Source organism: Calidris pugnax, unplaced genomic scaffold (assembly GCF_001431845.1).
Source record: "Calidris pugnax isolate Ruff unplaced genomic scaffold, ASM143184v1 scaffold9, whole genome shotgun sequence".
Classification (NCBI taxonomy): Eukaryota; Metazoa; Chordata; class Aves; order Charadriiformes; family Scolopacidae; genus Calidris; species Calidris pugnax.
In genome coordinates, this window is record NW_015090778.1 from 5,142,849 (window position 1) to 5,159,849 (window position 17,001).

Below are 17,001 nucleotides of genomic sequence, written 5' to 3' on the forward strand. Positions count from 1 at the left end.
AGCCGAAGATACCCTGGGAGTTCTGACTCAGTTGCTTGTCTCTGATCCAAAGGCATGTCCCTACCAAGCATCACCTTTCATGGAAAGCCCAGCAACAAGCAGCAGGCTTTTGAGTGCTTCTCCAGACCAAAGCCCAGGGAAGACATTTCAAAGCACCTGGTGAGCACAAACACATTGCTGGAGAAGTTATGAAACTTGAGCAAGGACCATAATCTATAGCCTTGAATTCTAAACAGCGAGGCTCCTTTGCACCAAACCAGGCATCCCAGTGTAAACCCTCAGCCTGTTCAAGTGAACCACAAGCAAGCAGGATGCCAAGGCAAATTGGGAGCATGAGAAAAGCTCCAGCCGTTCTCTCCAGACGGAAATAATTCAGCATTTCTCCCAGCCTAGTGCAGTGCATCATTGAGGTAAGAAAGAGCCTGACTATTTTAATCATTCTTGCTGGATTTGGTCCGTGGTTGCTTGGCTTTTCACATGTAATTAACAACGTGCAGGTTCCAGTAAATGAGTTCAAATAAATCCTTAGATGACTAACAGACAGCAGCTCTAGAAATTCACACAGTGGTGATTGAAAGCCTAGATTCAGATCATTACTTGGGGCCTTAGCTAGCTCACTGTGTACCACAAGCCTGCATAGCAATGCTATATCAGTTTTCCTGCTGCAGAGCAGAACCCCAGGAGTTGTGCTGCAGCCTGTAGGTGATCACATCAAGGCTATTTCTACAACAAATTTAGGAGAGAGAAGGCAAAAATTAAGCTCCTCCATTTCTCCGTTATCAGAAGGCAACAGAAGATGCCAGTGAGCACCACCACACATACTTGTTATGTGGAAGTATTAACTGCTTAATCTCCAAAATCCTCTTCTCAAAGACAACTTTTTTTTAAAAACTCTGTCCTTACACCTCCCAATCCCAGCCCTGACAAGTGACAATAAAGGTTTAGCCCAGTAACCTTCCTCAGTAATCTCCTTTTTGTGCAAAAGTCTCTTTCCATTGCCCTGCCCAAACTCCCAGCTGTAACACACTGCAGGAAAAATCTTATCACAAGCATCCTACAGCACCAAGGAATTTGCCAAAAAATCCCAGGTGAGGCTAGAAAACAGACTGATCCCACACCTCCCAGACAAGCTGTAACACCTGACACCACTGTCTGTTTTTCATCTAAAACCAAGCACTTTAGTACATATTTAAAGTCTGCCAAGTCCTCTTGAAATTGATTGCCAAATGCTCCCTTCTTACTATTTACTGTAAGTTGTCTGTATGATGCTCTAGAAGCTCAGAGTTGAGGTATTTTCCAGTAGAATATAATTAAGCATAACAATAATTAGACAATTGCATGTTGAACTACTGCTAGCCTGTGATAACAGGGTTGTTGAACAGTGATGATATGAGCATAGCTCAGAGCTAAGCAGCTGTGACAACATCACATGTATTACAACACATTCAGAGTTTAAGCACTTGCCAGTTTTAGTGAGTTTGTAACATCCTTTTTCTATCCCAAATCACATAGAGCATCTACACACAAAACCTCCTGGGTTCAGGACATGATTACTGGGTTTCAACAAAAATCAAAATGGATGGGCTGTGTTACCCATCTCAGAGACTTTTCCAAGTGTTACCGTTTGCTGGCAAATAGATAGAGTCTGAGCCACGAACAGCTGAGGCGCAGCTGGTTTCTGGAGAATTACTAAAATATTTCCAAACATCATGCCAGGAACTGCAGGAGTTGTTAACACAGGGATTAAAGCAGGTAGCTGTACCTGGCAGTGCTGCTTAGCTCGAGCCTAGAGCACACGATTCCCACCTGGCCGTGCCTTGCACGATATGTGAAACCAGAAAAACAATCCCAAGGCCATACTTTCTCCTATTTTCTCAAAAAACACTACGAGTCTGTTTACACCAAGTTCATCCAGGAGTTAACCACAAGGAACTTGTGATTACAGGGACTGCAGAAACACGAGTTAGACACAACAGAAGAAGACTGAGAAGGCTCAAATCCATCCCCTTGCACTGCAGCTCTGCTCCGCTCGCCCCGGAGTGCCAGGATCAGCAGTGGGAAGGAAAGAGGGGAGCAGGCTGCCCCATTCAGAAGAGCCAGCCAGCCCACATTTTCAATCCTGAGAGTCTTTTTACACTTCGTCAACCTTTTTTCCATATCCAAAAGAAAAAAAAATAATAATAGGTCAAAACAACCACACTTACCTGCTCCAAAAGCCCACAGTCCTGCTGCACAGCGCTGGAGTGCTCAGTGTTCTGTCTCTCCACTCAAATCAAGCCTGTTTCTCCTTGGAGTGAGGTCAGTATCCAACAGGAGAGTGAGGAGCAGTCATGGTCTCCACCATGAGTCTCTTCTATGGCTGCATATACCACCAGATGACGAGAGCTGGATCCTGCTCTGCTACTTTGGTGTCACACACCCATACTCTTCCTCCCTGGCAGCCTTTGAGCTCAGAGTTCCACATCTACCCTTATTTCAGCTCACAGGACCCCCTGAGCACACTATTCACTCACAAAGCCAAGTTTGGCCACTGCTCAGCTTGATGACCATTCTTTTATCTCCAAAAAGAACATCTTGCAGCTGTCTACCTTCTCACAATCCTGCCACATAGGCTCACTGCAGACAGCCCAGGACAGCCCCCATCAGCTGCTTTTTAAGTTTCCTGCCACACACAACTACTCTACTGGAGGTGCACAAGAGTTTCACCCAGAACAAATAATAAAAGACCCCAAACTTAAGGAAAAACCCTCAAAAGCCCTACCATGAACACTACAGTCACGGCTTCAAGGCAGCTACACCAAAACTTAATGTTAAAAACCCTAGCTTAAACCTAGAAAAACCTCCAAGGAGAAAAAAACAAGCCCACCTCACCCTCCATTTGTAAGCGGCGAAAAGAAAGTGCAGCCCCCCCCAGGACCACACACACCCAGCTGATGAGACTTAGTCATTAAGGCTGATTAAAAGCCTTCAGCTGGGGAGAGCTGCGAGTCCCACCAAGGACAAGGCTCTGTTGGTGCCTGGTGAGGAACAGGACCCCCCCCACCCTGCCCCATGACAGCTAAAATCCCAGTATTGAAAAGAAATGTGAACTGAGATTAGTCTTGACGTTTCTGGGTCTTGTAATCACAGTGGGTGACAAAAGCAAATTCTGGATCAGAGCCTTTCCCGGAGCAATTTAAACACATCTATTTTGAGGAGAGACTGAGTTAAACAAAGGGGTGACAGGCTGTAAGTTGAAAGCCGCAGGATGTGGTGTCCTGGGATTATGTTAAAATCAGGCAGTCCGGGTAGCCTCCAAAATACATAGTTTTTGGAAACTGGGGAGAAAAATTGGTGCCACAGCACAGCACGCAGCCCCTCGCACCGTCCCAGAGTCCTCGTCCCCCTGCATGCTGCGGAGAGGCACCGCTGACCAAAATTGCTTGATCCCTTTGCAAGATGAAGGCTCAATTTAGGAGGAGGAAATAATCAGGCAGGAAGCGAAAATTAAACCATTCAGTGGAAAATGGAGGGGAATGGTTTTCGTATTCATCTGCCTATGCTGGCTTCTTGTCAAAGGACTATTATCGGGAAACCACGGAGGGAACCAGGGACTCCGGTGGGGGGAAAAGTTGTATTTTTCCTGCTTGAGGCTCAGTGACTCCTGCGAGCTATCCCGCAGCAACAGGAGACGGGTTTGAGGTGAAACTTGAACTTTTGGTGCGTTTCCCCGTCAGGTCTGTTCATGCCTCCAGAGGCAGCAAATCCAGCTGCATCAGCAGAGACGCGAGGCCGTGGCGCAGGGAGGTTTCTCATTTTCCAGCCCAGTCGGACCATTGCACGCTCCACACAGCCCAATGGCACCAGCACCAGCACGTGCCTGAGCGTGCACAGAACCAGCCATGGGGGGCTCTGGGGAACTCTTTGAGGAGACAATGGGGCTGCCCGCTGCCAGATGCAGCCATTTCCAGATGGTTCTGGCTGGTTCCTGGTGGCTCCGATAGCCCCACGGTAGGGTATGGCTGAGCCCATCAGTGATGCTGGTGGTGCCTTTAGGGTAATGTATTTAAGAAAGGACAAAACCCCGCAAAAAGGAGGGAAAGGGTGAGAATTGGCCCTGTGAGCAGCATGGTCAGAGAAGAATGAAGTGGGGAAAGAAAAGGTGGTCTAGATGCTGGAGCAGGCATTCCCCAGAAGTTCCCAAAGGGCTCGCTGCCAGAGTAGATATCCACACCTGAGACATGAACCTGTTGGAGTAGGTCCAGAGGGCACCATGAAGAGCAACCAAGGGCTGGAGCACCTCTGCTGTGAGGACAGGCTGAGAGAGTTGGGGGGGTTCAGCCTGGAAAAGAAAAGGTTCCAAGGAGACCTTTTAGTGGCCTTCCAGTACTTAAAGGGCGCCTACAGGAAAGATGAGGACAAGCGTTTTAGCAGGGCCTGTTGCGACAGGACAAGGTCTAATAGCTTTAAGCCAGAAGAGCAAAGATTTAGACTAGGTGTAGGAAAGAAATTTTTTACAATGAGGGTGAAGAAACACTGGCCCAGGTTGCCCAGAGAGGTGGTAGATGTTCAAGGTCAGGTTGGACGGGACTCTGAGCAACCTGATCTAGTTGAAGATGTCCTTGCTTATTGCAGGGGGGTTGGACTAGATGGCCTTTAAAGGTCCTTTCCAACCCAAGCTAGCCTATGATTCTAATATTAATTGGCAGTAAATTAACTTTCAGCACGTTGAGTCTGTTTTACATAGGACGGCAGTTGGTGAGTATCTCCCTGCCTTTCTCCCAGTCCACAGAATCACAGAATCTTCTAGGTTGGAAGGGACCTTAAAGATCATCTTGTCCAACCGTCAACCTAACTGACAAAAATAGACACCCACACAACAAACAAGGAGCATCATCGCTAAACCATACCTCCCAGCACTACATCAACCCGTCTTTTGAACACCTCCAGGGATGGTGCCTCAACCACCTCCCTGGGCGCCCATTCCAGTGTCTGATAACCCTTTCAGTGAAAAAATTTTTCCTAATATCCAGCCTGTGCGCTTTCTCCCCAGTCCTGTCGAGGAGGGCTGTGTGCGAGCGGCTGGCAGCGGCCACGGTCAGCGGCCAAGGGCCCGGGGAAACAGTCCTGGGGCGATGCTCGGGGCACAGCCCTGGCACGTGCCCTGGTGCAAGGCCCTGGTGCAAGGCGCTGGTGCAAGGCTCCAGGCACACCCCGCCGCTCGCAGTCCTCCCAGCCCCCAGGGGGCGCTCTGGCTCCCCGCTGGCTCTGCCGGCGCTAGGGCCCGGCGGCGGAAGGAAGCGTTTCCTACGACGCGCCCATGGAGCCCGGCGGGTCGGGCCGCCGGAGGTAAGGCCCGTCCCCGGGAGGGAGGCAGCGCCGGCGGCCCGGCCCCGGGGGGCTGCCCGCGGCCCGGCGGGGAGGGGGTTGGTACCTGTGGGTAGTCGGGGCGCTCTCCCCTCTCATCCTGTTCCCGCTTCTCGCCCCCGCAGCGCGGCGGAGGTGGTGGCCACCCGCGGCCGCAAGGCCCCTCAGGGTCCCCGCGGCCCGAAGGACTTCATGCCCGACGGCTCGGCCGAGCAGGAGGAGAAGCTGCGGCGGTGCCAGGAGGAGGAGTGGCAGCTCCTCTCCGAGGAGCGTGTGGAGCGGCTGTGAGTCCCCGGGGCTGGGGGCGGCCCGGGGGTCGCAGGGCCACGCTGAGGGACCGGGCACGGGGAGGGGATGATGTCGGGAGGGGGGTGAGGGCACGGCTGGTCTCGGTTCGGGCGTTGTCACGAGTAGAATCGAGCAGTTGATAGCAGGTAGGTGTTACACAGTAAGTGCCCTGGCCCCCCCTCTGGTTCACCCACTCGTAGCTCCCTGGGGGGAGCAGCAGCGGGGCAGCACCCCCCCGGTGTTCCCTGGGGAGCAGAGGGGGATGCTGGCACGCCGGGGGCTTCCATGGGGGTGTTCAGAAAGTCCCTGGAAAGGCCCTTAGTTTTCTCACATGTGTGCCTTTGCAGATGGCAGCCCGAGTTACAGCCCCCTGATGATGCTCATGCGTGGCCTTGGGCAGATTCGGCGACTCTGGGTGTCCCTGGTTTATCAGTTCTGGTGGTTTCAGCAGCGCTGCCAGGCTCTGGAGCTTATCATTGCTCGGGAGATATTCACCCTCCACCTCTCAGCACACACTTTCCCTGTTTAGTCTGCTGTTTTCTGGTAACAGTTTCTCTGCACTGATCAGCAGCAGAAGAAACTATTCACAGAAAATCACAGCACTGGGGACTTTAGAGAGAGAGCGGCGACCTCCAGCAGACAGGCAGGTCAGACAGGGTGGACCATTATCTTCCACTGTTGTTGGGGTTTGCTCAAGTACATCCATAAATGTGCCTGGGGCAGCAGTGGAGACCCTCAGGATGGGAGGGCGACTGGGTAGGTTTAGGTTTCCTTTCAGATAGGGAAATTGTACTGACTAAAGGTATAGAGCCAACTCCATGGTGGACCCTACAGGTCTTAGCTCCTTTTTCCTTGAGCCAGGTGCTAAAAATACATGTTTGCATTCTTGCTCCACTTTTTCTCAGCTGTTAATTTTTTCCTTTGAGACCATGTGGGTGGGATCCAGCGATTTGAGAGTCTTGGCAGCATCTGTACAATTGTATGATACAGTGTGGCCAAACATCTCCAGCAGGCTGCTGTTACCTGTGGACAGGCTATGGTCTGTGGTGCTGCTGAAGATGCTCTTAACTAGTTGTTGGTGATAAAATCTTCAGTTGATACTGCTAGACCCAGAGGATGATGTCTTTCTAAGGCCTTGCCCTGTAAGAATGCCACCTGGAAGTTTGCTTGCCTTTTCATATCTTCCTCGGCTTGTTATCTTGCTGCAACAGGAGTTCATAGTAGGACATGCCAGTAATAACAAACTAATCTTTAACCTCCTCAGGGGGAATCTGGTGAAAGCTGAGTGGAAGCCAGGACAGGGCATCGTAGAGCTGCGGACCCCTGCGGTGAGTCTGCTGCAGCGTGTACTCGGTGCCATCATCTCCCGCTGGCCCTGGCAGAGTCCTTCATTTGCTGCTTGATGTGGGAGAGAGCCTGGTTATCAGCAGGGAACACCCGAGCCCATTGTGGATTTGTGCTTCTCTTCCAGGGGAAGTTCTGGCACACCATGGGGTTCACAGAGCGTGGCAAACAGTGCCTGCTGCCCGAGGAGGCTCTGTACCTGCTGGAGTGTGTAAGTAGGGTACCTGTGCGTGGATGGGGACGTTGGGTCCTTCCTGAGTGACTGGAGGAACTGTAGCAGCTTTAGACTGAAGTCGGAAATCGCTTGACTTGGGTTGGTCACTGATTTGAGCAGCTGATAAACACCCAGTTCTGGAGGAATTGTCTCTCTTAGCCTGCTTGCTGATGGAGCTGTTTGTCCCCAGGCCGTGGGTTCATGTGTTGTGCTCCAAAGCAGCCTCTGTGTCATTGACAGTGTGTATTAGTTGGATTGGTGGCCAGTTTATCCAGCTGGTATTAGATACGGCTTTTTTACCTCTGGTAAATAGATCGTAAACAAATGGATAAAACCAAAATTGTTTAGTCAGTTACTGAGTACAAAATCTCTCCCCAGACGCAGAAAAGACCTGTGAGATGTCTCCAGCCCATCCCATGGGAGAGGTGTTGTTCCTAGTGTTTTGTTCTCTTTGTTTAAGAGTAAACACATTTAAAAAAAAAAAGAAAGAAGTTAGCCTAAAACTGCCTTCTGGAGCTTCTATCAGTGGCCAGTTTATCCAGCTGGTACCAAGATACAGGCTTTTTTACCTCTGGTAAATAGATCGTAAGATTGGTGGCCAGTTTATCCAGCTGGTATTAGATACGGCTTTTTTACCTCTGGTAAATAGATCGTAAACAAATGGATAAAACCAAAATTGTTTAGTCAGTTACTGAGTACAAAATCTCTCCCCAGAAGCAGAAAAGACCTGTTGGATGCCTTCAGCCCATCCCATGGGAGAGGTGTTGTTCTTAGTGTTTTGTTCTCTTTGTTTAAGAGTAAACACATTTAAAAAAAAAAAGAAAGAAGTTAGCCTAAAACTGCCTTCTGGAGCTTCTTTGCTATTGCCTGGGGGAATCTACCTATGGCATCACTGGGGCTGCAGTAATTGCTTCTGAGGAGACACCCATTGATGGCTTCTGAGGAATTCCTCTGCTTCAGTTCTCAGTTGTGCTGGTCCTAAATGTTTGTGTAGTTGTGCTGTGTCCTGAATCACTGAGGTCATCAAAGTTAAAGGAAATTATCTCCCAAAGCACTGATTATTTTTAACAGTTGAGTGTCTGTGCTCCCAGCTGCATCTTCCAAACAGACGCAGCACTGGAGCAGGAGCTGAAAGATGTGGGTGGGGATTTCTTACTTGCATGCTCCCAGCTGCATCCTCCAAACAGATGCAGCACTGGAGCAGGAGCTGAAAGATGCAGGTGGGGATTTCTTACCTGGCTGTGAAACCCAGGACATGGGGGGAACTGGGCATGGGAGAGGGACTGTAAGTAATCCAGGTGGCACATGGGGAGGCGTGGATATCCTGTGAAGGAGAGTGGGAAGAGGCTGGTGTGAGCTTGCATGGATTTGTTCCCTGTGATTCTCTCAACACCAAGCTTTTGCCCTGCAGGGCTCTGTTCAGCTTTTTTACAGGGATCTGCCCTTGTCAATCCAGGAAGCCTACGAGATCCTGCTGTGCCAGGAGGCGATGAGCCTGCCACATTACCAGGTGTGTGGGGACCTTCAGCTATTGCAGGGAGGATGGAGGCAGAGACCCCAGCCTCTGCCACGCAACCTCTTCCAGTGGCTGAGAGCAGAGTGGGACAGTTAGAGAGGAAAGGGGAGTCATTCTCAGTTTTTCCCACTTGCCTTCTTCCAGATGGTCAGCTCCTGTTTCCCTACCTTTGCTTTGCTTTGAGTCTTTATCCTGGTGTTTTCTCCTCTGCCAGTACCACTCTGTGTTTGCCCAGTTGTAGCAGAAGTGAAGTAAATTGTTTGGTTTTAGGGTAGTCATTTAACCCTCTTGCTTTCCTTTGCTCTAAGGTGTTCAGCCACTTGAAGCAACTGGGTTATATTGTACTGAGATTCGACCCCAGGTAACCAGCTTTTTCTCTCCACGCTGCTTTCTCCTTTCTGAAGACCCCGAGCAGCTCTGTGCCCACTGCATGGCCCCAGTGGAACGACAGAGAAGAGGACTTTGACCCTGCTTTCCATCTCTTGGGAGGATTAAAGGCTAAAAGTGGCACTCTACCCTTCCTTGCTCCCCCCTCTTGAGGAGGTGATTGGGAACATGAAATGGGGCATGAACTGAGGACCATTCTGGTCCTGCTTGTGGATTTTCTGTGCCTGGAAGAAAAGTTTTTGTTGCTGTGTTCTGGGGGCTGAGCAGAAGGGTAGTTTCACTGCCTCGCCCTGCTGTCAGCCTCTGGTGTTGGTGTCTCCTTACAGCACTGTCCTGTCTCCCTACGAGAGGCAACTGAACCTGGAAAGTCACTGCCAGAGCTCTGGGAAACACCATCGCAAGAGGAGGAGGAGTTCCAGCCCCCGGTAAGGATGTGGCCCAAAGCGTTTTTCCATCTTCTCCCAACCTCTACAGCTTGGCAACAGCATCCTTTGTGCTGAGGGGGACCTGTCTGGCACAGCTGCTCTTGGCAGTGCCCAAGAGTGCAGTGCAGTGCTTTTCCTGAAGTCTTTGCAGTGTGCCCTTTTGTCAAATCTGTACTTAATGCAGGGCTAATAGGAGCAAACTGCTCCTGAGCCTCCCAGCTGCAGGGGTGAGATGCCAGAATAGAAGGGTAGAGAGGTCAGAAGAAATGCGTGGCAGATGTCTCCTCTTGCTCTTTTTTAGAGGGAGCACAGACACCACAGTGCACATCTTGCACTTATCCACCCTGTGCTAGGACTGTACAGCAGAGAGTGTAGTGGAGTCCTGGTCCTTGCACGTGGCCCCTAGAAATGTGCCAAATGCAAACAGAAACTGACAAAATTACTAATTTTGCCTAATAATGATGATAGCTTCCAGTAGGTGGCGTCATCCTTTAAGAAACGGGAGGACAAGATTGGTCTGCAAGTCCTTTCCTGTTAACAAGTAAATCAGTGCCTGAGGAGTTATGAAATTTTAGGAATTGAGAGATAAAACTGATGGTTTAATAAGTGCTCCATCTTCTGTGGGACCAGGGACTGAATCTCATATCAGTAAGGGGTGCTGGCAGGAAGGTTTCCACCAGTCCTGTGCCGGTTTGGCTGAAGTCTATCATGTTTGGGTCAGTGTACAGGGTGTGTGGAGGCTGCATGGCAGGTTGGGAATGTGTGTCGGTACAAATCAAGGATTCTCCTGGGCATTGAAGTCAAAGCTCATGCAGGACTGCTGAGAGTTTATTCTGCCTTTGGCATTCACTGCTAGTTTTTGGCCTGCCTTTTTTCCTTCTCGTTTTGTCACCCAAGCAAACACCCTCCTTCCAGCCAGCAGGTGGTTGTCAAGGGTTTGCAGACCTGTCTGGAGCCACCTTTGCCATCCTTCCTTCAGACTTGGCAGACTGTGTTCCTCCTGTTAGAAGGGAGAAGGCAGGATTCAAAGGGAATAAAGTTCTACCACATGCTCTCCCTGTCTCTTATGCTGCTGCTTCTGTCTTTAGGTCACATGAGAAGAAACATAAGGTATGTGAAGATCTTCCAGAAGCTGAAGGGACCTCAAAAAAAGCTGCAGATGACTGTCGAGACTCCAGCTGCCTTCCCATGGATGAAAAGCCTGTGTCAGAGCAACCAAAGAAATCAGATGCTGGCAGTAGAGGGGGAGAATCAAACCCAGTTCCTCTTGATACAGGACAAAAGAACTCCCTGAGCCCCTCCTGGAGCCGGGCTGGAGACCAGAAGGAGAGCAGCTCTGGCACCCATGCACCACGCTGGGATTTTACCACCATCATCTTGCCAAATGTGGCCCCAGACCAGCCGTGCACAATTCTGCCTTCACCTGACAACGGGCTCCTACCGCAGAACGTGCCGGGGAGGGAGGTTAATGCATCTTGCTGGTGCGCACGGATCAATCAGAAACAGGAGAAGCTGTCACGGAAAGAAAGGGAGCAACGAGAGAGAGAGAGCAGGTACAAGAGCAGTGTCAACGCTGACCGGGAGGTGAGGCACTGCTCCAACTGGCAGGAGTACAAAGCCCTTCTGGCGCAGAGGAGCCGGCAGAGGGTTTGGAGACGACCGCCGCATCTCTGGGACCAAGCTGTCACACCGCTTCTGCGGCCAGATGAAGCTACCTCACAAGGTAGAGGCTCTGGGAACTTGACTGGGACCCCCTTTCCCCCCCTCCCCCAGCTCTGTGAAACATTGCCTGGTGTGCAACAGCAGAAGGGATGACATGGAGAAGCTGAACATTAGTTTAGGGGACAGTACCTTGTAGAAGGAGAATCTCATTAGAAGCCCTGGGCAAAGCAGGCACAGAAGAACCCAGCCACGGACGTGGGGAGAGAGAAGAAAGCTTGTCCTCTGCCTTTCCATCTCTTTCTATAGGCCACTCAAGTGCCAGGATAAACAGGGCCTTGGGAGGTCTTCTAATCCGTTCCCCATGTCCTACGGTATTGCAGTCGTTCCTGCTCGGCTGTCAGGCGTGGGGAATCGGGGCCAGCAAGATGCAAAGCAGTTGCAGGGTGTTCTGGGTTGTGAGCTGGGAGGAGATGAGGAAGTTGAGGTCTTTGAAGTAGCCAGTGGTGACTGTGGTGCTGCCAGCCATTGTCGGAGGAGGAAGGCTCGTGGGTGGTGGTGGAGTGCTTGGGAGTGCCCTGGGAGAGAAATAGCTGGTCTGATCCTTTCCTGTTCTTTCTTCCTCCAGCTGCGCTCCTCCAGCAGATCAGCGTGCTGCAGCCCTCCCACATCCTGGATGGAGCCTCCCGGTTAGTATCCAGCCAGCCAGCTCGTAGCTGGTAGGGAGTGGGGGGTGTCTTGTGACTGTCCCTGCTTGTGAGGTCTGAGAGATGCTCGCAGCAGCAGTTTGGGAGCTGCCTGGCATCCAGGATGCTGAGAGAATCCAGTCCAGTGCTCTGCTCCATGACCCTGTTGCATCTGTAGTGAGGGGCTGACATTTCCATGAAGTACCAGGTCCTGCAGCAACAGGGTTAGGGCATTCCAGGCCAATGAAAACATCAGGGTTGCTCTCTTTTCCTGCTGTTGCCTCAGCACCCCAGCCAGGTGATCTCCCCCACAGGTTTGGTGGGGTTTCACCTATGCCTCATCCCTGGAATGTGCAGCCATCCCCTGCTGCAGTGGTTATAAAACCTTGGCTTTGGGACTTGCAGTTCTGCTCCTGCCTCAAAGAGTTGGTGTGGTGTTTGTGTGGAGTCCCTGTAGGGCAGAGCTGTCCTTTGCTCCTCTGTCAGTGGTACTTCTTGCAAGGGGGTCTGCAGAGAAGGGAGTGTGGCAGATATGGGACAGGAGGTTGCTCTAGTCTAAATACAGGAAAGATCTGGAAAATAATTAGAACAGTTGCAGGGTCAGTCCTTTGAGGAGTGAGGCCTTCCAAAGTGCTCACACTAGCTGGGCTTCAGAGCTTTTGTTCCCTCTTTCCTCTGCTGTACCTGGTAACGTTTCATTCCCATATGTATGTGGATGTGTTATCTCTTCTGAAGGCTGCAGGAGGACCCAGAGGGTTTGAAGATAGACTTCAATGTGTATCAAGCAGATGCTGTGGCCAAGTTTAAGAAGACAAACCCTGGGAAGCCATATGTCAGGATGTGTGTTCGGAGGTATCCGTGGGTCTTGTGCTTTGTTATGAAATGTAACAGTTCTGGAAATGAAGTCCTAATGATCTGTAAATGACCCAGCATCTTGTGAGCTTTACAGATCATCCGAGTGCCTCCCCTGAGGGTGGTCCTGCCCAGAATTTTTATTTTTTTCTTTCAGTTCCTCCTTTGTTGGAGGCTGTGGCTGATAATTCCCCCAGCCCTTGCACTCAGCCCACAGTATTTGGTCATCTGATTGCTGCTCATCTCTGAGTGTTACTGGAGTAAGGAATAAGAAGCCAGGGCTGTATTTATGCAATGCTTGTGAAACTCAGGTAGAGCTCAGTTTTGCAGGGAGCCATATGATACCTGAATCCTGAGCCAGTGCAGATCCCTCTGGATTTCTGAAAAGATATACCTCCCAAGAGCTCACTAAAGACTCAGGGCCATGGGTTTAGTATTTTGATATTTTGTCATGTTAAGATCAGTTCGAAGAGAGGATAAGTGTTCCCTTTCTTGCTGGATCTAGAATCTGATACTTAAACTCCATAAGCAGGTACAAAGTTTAGTCTTTGCCTTTTCTAAGTGTGTTACATCCTAAAACTGTCCCTTCTCCGCTCTGCAGCTGTAGTAGCCAGAGCAAGGAAGGTGGTGACACAGTGTTACAAGAGCAAGTGGGGTGATCCTTGCTTTATAAATATTTTCATTTACGAGCAAACAGACACTTCAGGATTAAAAGGAGGGAAAAGCAGGTCAGATGTTGATCCCAGCAACCTAAAGATCTTCCTAGCACAGAGGTATTAAGATTGGACTGGGCTGGCAATTTGCCAGCAGCCCTGTGAGCCGCATCTAATAGTCACAGCGTGGAGCAGCGTGCAGTTGCCCTTGTTTTTGGCAAAGGATTTGACAATTCCCAGTTCCCAGCATGCCCTCTTGGGGCTGGCAGCCCCCTGCTTTGACTGAAAGGGATGGGGAGGGTCGCTACCAGCTCCTAAGACCAAAATGAGCTGTTGTCATCACTGGCCAGGACAGCTTTGTCTCTGTATTCTTCTTGCTTTGAGAACAACGGGATGTTTTTCTCTCTGCAGCTTCGATGAACAGATTCCATCCCTTCGGGCTTTGAAGCAGGTTACGTATCAGAGTGGGGACGTCCCCGTGGTCTTTGCGCTGGTGGATCATGGAGAAGTTGCCTTCTATTCGCTAAAAGAATTCAAGCTGCCAGTTGATATCAATCACTGAAGTTGCTGTCACTTGCAGTCATGGTACGGGAAAAGCTTTACTCAGGATCTGTTTTCTTGATGAGTGAAACATTATGGAAAATAGAGCCTGTGATAACTGGAACCTTGGGTAGTCAACCACTTTATTTGCCCAACTTCACCCAACCTGATGGCTTGGGCATTATAGCAAATTTTACAGCAAACAGGGGTGTATGGCTTAGCTGGGCATTTCTGGACTGGAATACACACTGCTTTGTTCTTGAAGCCACTGGTTCTCCAGCTTTCTCATCTTGTGGACCACTAGTCTGCCTTTCCTGTGTCATCTTTGGCTGACCTGTGGACCATTAGAAAACACTTCCCTGATGATCCTCTTGTCACATGTTAAGAATGACTATGCTACACCAGTTGAACGGTTGGAGAGTCATTGAGGTCAGTCAGGGATGTTACTGATGGCTTGGGCATTATAGCAAATTTTACCCAACTTCACCCAACCTGATGGCTTGGGCATTATAGCAAATTTTACAGCAAACAGGGGTGTATGGCTTAGCTGGGCATTTCTGGACTGGCTTTGTTCTTGAAGCCACTGGTTCTCCAGCTTTCTCATCTTGTGGACCACTAGTCTGCCTTTCCTGTGTCATCTTTGGCTGACCTGTGGACCATTAGAAAACACTTCCCTGATGATCCTCTTGTCACATGTTAAGAATGACTATGCTACACCAGTTGAACGGTTGGAGAGTCATTGAGGTCAGTCAGGGACAGAATAAGCTGATCAGATCAGTGCTGATGTCCTGAGCCTCTGTCGTTCAGCTATGCCAACAACTGTCAGATCGGATTCTGATCTGAAAAAGGCACAGCCATAAAACTCAGCCACCTGGAGTAAAGTTTCCAGGCACTTGAGAGCAGGAAACTGTGCCTTGAACACAGTTTCATCAGCCGGAGGTCACAGAAAGCCCCAGAGCATTGCAGATGGCACCTCAGGCTCATGCTGTAGCAGCTGTACTGAGATGCATTTTGGCCACAGAGCATTATGCCATATTAAAGTTTGGCCACCAATATCAGCATGCTGTACTTGATAGTCTCACCAGGGCTGCAGCCCTCTCCATTTCAGCCTGACATCCTCTTTCCTGGCTGTGGATCCTTATCTTGTATTTTGTAAGTGAGAGATCCCTGAGTAAAGAAAGAAGCTATAAATTCCTCAGGAGCCTTCCAGTCCTATGGCTGTTGTGCTCCAGACAGAGGACATTACTTTCCAGGCCCTGCTGTTGGAGCTTTCCACCAGGATATGCAGATACCAAATGTGTTTTAGCCTCTATGCAAAGGTGCCAGTGACAGGTGCCCGAGAGTCTGCTCAAAGCTGAGCGTGGAGGTGTTGGGTATCGAGGTTCTTCAGGACTGTAGTAGCAACTGGTTTAGATGCATTTTATTTGATACTTTTTAAGTTCCTTTGGAGGTGGGGAGAAGGCTAAGCAATAAAAAAGCCTTTTCCAGCACCGTGAGCTCCTCAGTGTGGTTTTTAATTATGAGAGGGAGGCTACTGGGACCCCAGTAGCACCAGCTGGTGAGTGCTTGCTCATGGTCATACAACCCTGTGGCTGCATAATCCTGCTCCTACACCCGTCTGTGTTTGGATCCAGCTGCTTCCCCGTTCCCTGGGAGGACAGGGTGACTCAGAGCCCGGAGGAGTCCCCAGGTCTGCCTGTAGTTCCTGTCGGCACATGACACCGACACCTTGCCATCTTCCTCCTGCGTGGTCAGAGGTATCGTAGCCCAAGGTGGCAGGAATCTGCTGCAAGCACTACTATGCCTGGTCCTGTTTCATGCACACACCCCTCTTATCAGATGCTGGAAGTCAGCAGGGCTGAGGTGAGGGTCTGAGAGCTCCTACGCACCCTCCCCTTCCTCTTCCTCCTCCCAGCTGATAGTCCTCTTCAAACGCCGGGGTTGTTGGCAGCTCCAGTCTGTGCCCTCAGCATTCTCCCAGACTGTTTTGCAGATTAAAGGCAGTGGGAAGAGAGTTTCTAAGAACAGGCGCAGCCAGAAGAGCTCCAGTCTGACCCACAGGGCTCACGTTTGTCCTGGAATTAGGTCAAGCTCACTCCTGTTGATTTCAATCAGCCTCATTTGCTTATGCCAAGGAGGAATTGTATCGATGAACTCTACGAGAGCCACCCAGTGAGTTTCGCTGGAGCGGAGACTCCCTGATTCAGCACAAAACAATTACAATTTAATAACCACTGCAGGGAGGATTGAGAAACTGTGGCTGCCTTGCTCAGCACCACAACATCTGACGGAGCCTTTACCAGGATGGGATTATGATGCAGACTGATACCACCGCTTTGTTTTGGCCTGCGATGCGAATCGGCTGGGTGTCGCAAGGAGGTGATAGAAACGAACATTGTAATTGAAAAACATCACTTTTGGAAGCTCGGCTGAGGCGGCGACTGTTGCTGGCCCCCCGTGAGAGGTAATTTCAAGCTTTTGCATGGGCGCAGAGAGGTTGGCAGACCTTGGACTGCCGTTGCGCTCCACATGACTCCTCGCCCAGCCGGGCATGGGCCGAGCCGTGTAACGAGACGGCAGCTCTTGTGTGGCTCTTTCCAACGCAGGCTCCAGCTTTCCGTTGAGCTTTTCCATCGCTTTCTGTTCGGCAGGAAGGCGCCAAGCCCCGGCCCCCGGCGGAGCGGGGCGGAGGGGACCCCAAAGCCACCCCCGGCCCGGGCCGGTGCTCGGTGCCCGCGTCCCGCCCTCCCGCAGCCAGGCGCTGCCCCTGCCCACACGGCGGCGGCCGCTTTCTGATTGGCTCCGGGCGAGCGGGCCGCTAAATTATTCATATCCGCGCCGAATGAGAGGCCGCGACTCGGCTCTATTTGCATACGAAGCCCCGCCCCCAGGGTGGTTGGTTGCATACGCGGGGCCCTGCCTCGTAGGGGGCGGTCCCATGCGAGGCCCCCGCCCCCGCCGCGCCCCTCCCGGAGGTGCCCGGGGAGGGAGGACGCCGCGGTGCTGCCGGCCGGGGGCGGTGCCCGCCCCTGCCCGTCCCTCCGGGGCTTTGCTGAGCCCCGCGGGGCTCCCTCCCGGAAACCCTCTGGCG

At 51.1% G+C, this 17,001-nt stretch overlaps 2 protein-coding genes across 4 annotated transcripts in view; both read left to right on the top strand.

Moving 5' to 3' along the window:
* The first annotated feature begins 5,275 nt into the window (after positions 1-5,275).
* On the top strand, positions 5,276-14,034 carry TSEN54 (tRNA splicing endonuclease subunit 54). 2 transcript variants are annotated; one of them, XM_014952571.1, is made up of 11 exons: positions 5,276-5,328; positions 5,472-5,630; positions 6,899-6,962; positions 7,106-7,189; positions 8,604-8,702; positions 9,017-9,069; positions 9,422-9,520; positions 10,609-11,243; positions 11,808-11,868; positions 12,601-12,717; positions 13,782-14,034. In XM_014952571.1, the coding sequence occupies exons 1-11, from the start codon at positions 5,300-5,302 to the stop codon at positions 13,930-13,932; spliced, it is 1,551 nt and encodes a 516-aa protein (XP_014808057.1). In that variant the 5' UTR covers positions 5,276-5,299; the 3' UTR covers positions 13,933-14,034. The 2 variants fall into 2 exon arrangements, with proteins under 2 accessions (XP_014808057.1, XP_014808065.1); XM_014952579.1 differs by lacking the exon at positions 12,601-12,717.
* Positions 14,035-16,355: 2,321 nt separating this feature from the next.
* The window catches only part of LLGL2 (lethal giant larvae homolog 2 (Drosophila)), a 37,235-nt gene continuing 36,589 nt past the window's right edge, over positions 16,356-17,001 (top strand). For both annotated transcript variants that reach the window (XM_014952548.1, XM_014952556.1), the window contains exon 1: positions 16,356-16,374. The gene's annotated coding sequence lies outside the window, so the exon portion shown is untranslated. The remainder of the gene's footprint in view (positions 16,375-17,001) is intronic.

What these genes read in the sequence shown, in the direction of transcription:
- TSEN54 (XM_014952571.1), top strand. Translation starts at nt 5,300, where the DNA reads ATGGAGCCCGGCGGGTCGGGCCGCCGGAG. An exon ending in GTACTGAGATTCGACCCCAG is followed by an intron (nt 9,070 to 9,421) that starts GTAACCAGCTTT and finishes GTCTCCTTACAG; the next exon opens with CACTGTCCTGTCTCCCTACG. An exon ending in AGGAGGAGTTCCAGCCCCCG is followed by an intron (nt 9,521 to 10,608) that starts GTAAGGATGTGG and finishes TTCTGTCTTTAG; the next exon opens with GTCACATGAGAAGAAACATA.